This window comes from Protomyctophum bolini (genome assembly GCF_963924005.1).
Source record: "Protomyctophum bolini genome assembly, chromosome: 13".
In the NCBI taxonomy this organism is placed as follows: domain Eukaryota; kingdom Metazoa; phylum Chordata; class Actinopteri; order Myctophiformes; family Myctophidae; genus Protomyctophum; species Protomyctophum bolini.
Window position 1 is genome coordinate 2,342,170 of NC_137874.1, and position 5,099 is coordinate 2,347,268.

A 5,099-nucleotide genomic window follows, 5' to 3' on the forward strand; every position below is an offset into this window, starting at 1 on the left:
TTTTACGTCTAATCCACTACATCTCAGAGGCAAATGTTGTACTCCACAACAATTATTTGAAAACTAAACTAGATACAAGTTACTTTGTTTATGTTTATTATTATTACAAAACATACAGGGCATTTACATAATTAATTTCTACATTGTGGTTGTTCTGTTACGGTTGTTTATTTCATGTTTTGGGTTTTATTTTGAAAATAAGCGAATTCATTGTTTCCTATGGCAAGTACCCCCTTTCTGAAACCAGCTCCTCGCCCCTCGCCCTACACACTTTCCCTCGATATGCGCGTTCACGCGAGGCTGCGCCATATTAAGTGCCGTCCGAAACCAATCAGCCTTGAGTGGAAGTGGCTTATAAAGCCCTCAAGAGCGAGTCTGTGTCGATCTAGACTCGATTGGCGTGTGCTGCGCTACACACTGTCCGAATGGAAACCGCGACCTACACATGTAAGTAGCCTACCACGACAAATAAATTACATTTGCGTTGTGTATTACTGCTCCTAAACAATCTGCATCTGATGTAGATCAACTAAGCTCCAACTGAAGTTCACAAGGGCACTTTATTTACCCAGTGTATTAAGACACCTTGAAAAACTGTAAATTAAATCACAACACACCTTTCAACACAATGCATTATAAACACTATGAATTATGAAATGTCCCTTTTGACATAATTATAGTCTTCTTTTAAATGTCCATGAATTGTGGATAGGCTATTAATGAAATCCACATGTCACACAAACAAATACACAATGCAATATAACTTCAAACTATTTTTTTTTATGCCTGCACAGATGATTTTAGGTGTTGAGTGAAGTTATTTTATTGTTTCCTTTTTATATTGTCTTATGTTGTGTATCAAATAGTCTACCATATCCAACACAGATTTATTGAAACTTTGGATATTCACAGGGACTGCCTCTGGCACCAGAGAACTCATCATGCTTAGGGGAAAATATGACCACATGTTCATATCAAACAAAATAAATGCTTCATCAGAAGCTTGGGAGTAAGTATTATTTATTTCCATGTTGAACTTGCCATCCACAAACGGTCACCTTTGTACATGTCACACTCGACCAACAAGCAATTAGATTTTCATACTTGATGATAATTAAGGAGATGAATAAAACACATGCTGTTTCCACACAAATGTCACCTATTTTAGGCTTATTGCTTCTAGGTCTTGACATGATGTATTTAGGCCAATAGCTACTGGTCCACAGAGTAGCATACCACATATATTGATTGATTTATTTTGAGCAAAACGTTTCAACTAACCCCTGGCATATTTCCTAACAGCTTCATCATTAAACAAATGGAGGGGTCCGAGGGGATGCCACTTCCAACTCCCAAACAGGCCTCAAAAAAATGGGAGAATCTGAAAACTAAATACAAGGTAAAGTTTATACATAACATTTACTTTCTATATTGACCTTTTATTCAACTTGAACGCTTGAGTTAACAAATAACACAACATGAATATAGCCCCTAGAAGATGTTGCAGAGATCTCATGTCCGTGTTTGTTTGTTGTAGAACCTGAAGACCCCCCCGACCGGCTCTGGGACGGACCAAGGGGAACAAACCCCAACAACATGGGCGTTTTGGGGGGACATGCATGATGCAATCGGGTCAAAACCATCTGTGAGCCCACCGGTTGTACTTGCATCATGCTGGTCCAAGTCAGCTCCCCCTGGTCCAGCGACCGCCACGACACCACCAGCAACACCTATAGCAACATCTGTATCACCTCATTCACCTGTATCAACACCAACACCTGTATCAACATCCTCCGTTGACCTCTCCCCCCCTGGCCCCCCACCTGCAAAGAAAAATAAGTCTTTTGATGCTTTCCTGGATGTCCTGACCGAGGAGGCTGAGAAGGAGGAGAAAAGGCACGAGGAGCTGATGGGGGAGACTAAAAGATTTGTCAACCTCTTTGAGAAGATGGTGGACAAGATGTAGCCTATGTTATATATGTATATGTTTCTTTGTGGGAAAATTTATATCGTTATTATTATTTGCCTATTGTCTGTATGCATTCATGAATCCACTTGCTGAGTGGCTGTCGGTATTGAGCAAATTTGTTTGATAGGGGTTTATATGTCACCATACATTATCTTAAATCTTGCCTTATAGGATGTTAATGTATGGTCGCATATAAACCCCTATCAAACAAATTTGCTCAATACCGACACCAAGTGGATTCATGAGGTGTGTGCGTGTGTATACAAAATGTAGCGACTCCTGAGTCCTGAGTATTGTTTATTGACTGGATGCCCAGTAATGTTTTATTTAATTCTGTTTTCTAATCTGGGCCAAGAAATTTATTAAAAAAATATTGCAGGAACCCCTGTGTGACATGTCCTTAATACAGGATCTGGAAAGTATATTAATTGCCATTGACGTTAAGAGCCATGTGAAAGGATGTGCCCATAGATGTTGGTTTACCTTGTGTACAATCGAGATCCTTTAAAGTGCCAAATCGGAATCCTGCTATACTGATCATGATCTGCCATTTGGTTGGAGTGTATTTTCCAAAACTAGATAACATTTCCACTTTTGCTAGACAGGCCTGACTGCAGCTCTGACGGTTAACTTTGTACCAACAAATTCCCCATGGGGCATCAGATTCAGGCCAACTTCTAACTTGTGTTAAGTGAGGGGCACTCCTCTCTCATTCTGGCCATTCACATCCAAGACCAGCCTTTAATGTGTTTACACTATGATGTAAAAATGGTCATTCATTATCAATGGCATAGAATGTTTGCGTTAGGATAGTTTGTTTCCACGCACATTAAGAGCTGGATGGGGAAAAAACGGTTGTATTATAATCGGGGACTAGACTATTTGACATTCAATGTTATTTTTCCACAAATGAGTCTTGGAAAAATGGGGATCGTCTTGTATTCTGGACAATAAGGTAATGGCAATTTTTTATGTCGATGGGGAATGGATTCCAGGTTAAAAACATCTGTACATCCTTAAATGGAAAGTGAAATATCAAATATATACAATGGTTCTCGTTTTGAAATACTTTTATTAACATATTGGTAGTATATCAACAAATGCAGAATAACAGAAATACAAAACCAGCTTGTTTCAAAACAAAGACAAACTTAAATCAGACCTTTTGATTTGGCTTAAAGAAAAAATCACATTATAAATAGTCGTGTTCATTCAACTGCTGGGGTAACTGGACAGGTGCAGACAACTGTGCAGCAATCCTGTCCCTGATGTGGAATCCATCATGCTCTGGGCCTCCGATGGGCGGATCATCCAGGACCTGGTCCTCATCCGAGTCATCGTTCTCCAGCTCCTCATCAAGCTCATCATTCATCTGGAGGCAAATGTTGTGGAGCATGGCACAGCAGACGATGATATCTGGGACGATGAGGATGTTGATTTCCAAGGCCTTGGAGAGTGTGGCCCTCCACCGCTGTTTCATCATTCCAAAGGCTCTCTCAATAATGTTCCGGGCTCTGGAATGTGCAATGTTGTACCTCTCCTGGATACAAGAAGATAAAAGATCAACGTCATTGTTCCCATCAGTGATTTGGTGAGGGTAGTCACCAATATTGCAACCTTAAAACTAGACAGGGAATAATCTATAATACAATTGAAAAGTTGTCAAATTGTTATGGTGCATCCATACAACTAACCTCAACTCTGTTACGAAGAGGCCTCTTGTATGGTGTCATGAGTCGGATGGGCCTTTCCAAACAAGGATAGGCTCCATCTCCAAGGATGCAGTATCCTGCTGGAGGGTACAGGGCCTGGTGGAATAGTGGACTGTTGCGCAGTATCCTGGCATCATTCACTGACCCAGGATACCCTGTGAACAAGTCCAGGAACTTGCCTCTGTGGTCACAGAGACCTTGCATCTGCACAGAGGTGAAGAGCTTGTAGTTACTGTAGTCGTCACGCTTCTCATCCCCTGGACACTGGACCCGAATGTGGCACCCATCAATGGCACCAACCACAGTGGAAAATAAAGGACTATATGCCAGCTCACTGAAGCCTGCCGCAATGGCAGCGAGCTCATGGGGTGGTGGAAAACATATTATGGTGGAGATGTGCACCTTCATCTCCCGGGTGATTCTGTGGACCATGTTGTGCACAGTGCTCTTTGGAATGTCAAAGGCATTGCACACTACATTGAGTGATAATGCATGGGCCAGGTAGTACAGGAACACAAGAAGCTGTGGATGATATACAGGATCAGGATTAGAATTCTTGATTACTCTTGTGCATTTACAGTTTGTCATGTATGCTTTTCATTGTAAACCCTCCCACATAAAGCAGATCTTTCTTTACCTCCATCTCCTGTCCCCAACCATGGTCCCTGGGTGAGGCAATTGTTTGCAGCAGGTGGTGTATTGTGGTCCTGTGCATTCTGAAGTTGTCTTTGAGGCAGGCTTCTGGGTCAGCATACAGCCTCATGATGCGGCTGGCAGTGTTCAGCTGCATGTATCGCCCCCTGCCCTGTGAGTGCACCTAGAAACAGTAATGAGGTTCTGTGAATTATTATTATCAATACATTTGTAATACACTTTACATCCATGGATCTTGGAGAGCTAACAAAACATGAGCAGCATTAACATCTAGGAAATTCCTTAAGCTTAGCCTATCAAACATCTTTTTGAAGGGTTTCAGGCCTAACATTAGATGAGTCCAGCCTCTATATACTGTAGATGAGTCCATTGATGAGCCCTATACATGGACTCATATAATAGCTGGCAATACATAGACGAGGTTGCTGGTTTAACCTTAGAAGGCTGCAGATTAACATAAAATAAAATGGGGGGGGGGGGCAAAACTAGCATGGCGATTTACCTTTTGCAGACAAAACCTTTTACCTTTGATGAATTGAACAAGGTGGACCCTCTTGTAAACAAGTGTAATGCTTAATTGGGTCGTCCACTCACAGTTAACAGTCTTTGTATTGAGTTTGTGCTTGAAATGTACTGTAATTCTGCAAACTGTCAATAAATATTTATATTTATTTATTTATAAATAATTCAATCAATCAAACAACCAAGACAAAGGACATACCGGGTACCTTAAGTTGGTGCATAATCAGCAACATGCGTTGTAA

The 5,099-nt window shown here is 41.1% G+C and overlaps 1 protein-coding gene across 1 annotated transcript; it reads right to left on the reverse strand.

The window, feature by feature from the left end:
* Positions 1-3,161: 3,161 nt before the first annotated feature.
* On the reverse strand, positions 3,162-4,191 carry LOC308326978 (putative nuclease HARBI1; the record flags this gene model as incomplete). Its single annotated transcript, XM_080780082.1, has 2 exons — positions 3,664-4,191; positions 3,162-3,509 (listed from the first exon to the last, which is right to left on the reverse strand). The coding sequence occupies exons 1-2, from the start codon at positions 4,111-4,113 to the stop codon at positions 3,162-3,164; spliced, it is 798 nt and encodes a 265-aa protein (XP_080636208.1). The 5' UTR covers positions 4,114-4,191.
* Between the last annotated feature and the right edge of the window lie 908 nt (positions 4,192-5,099).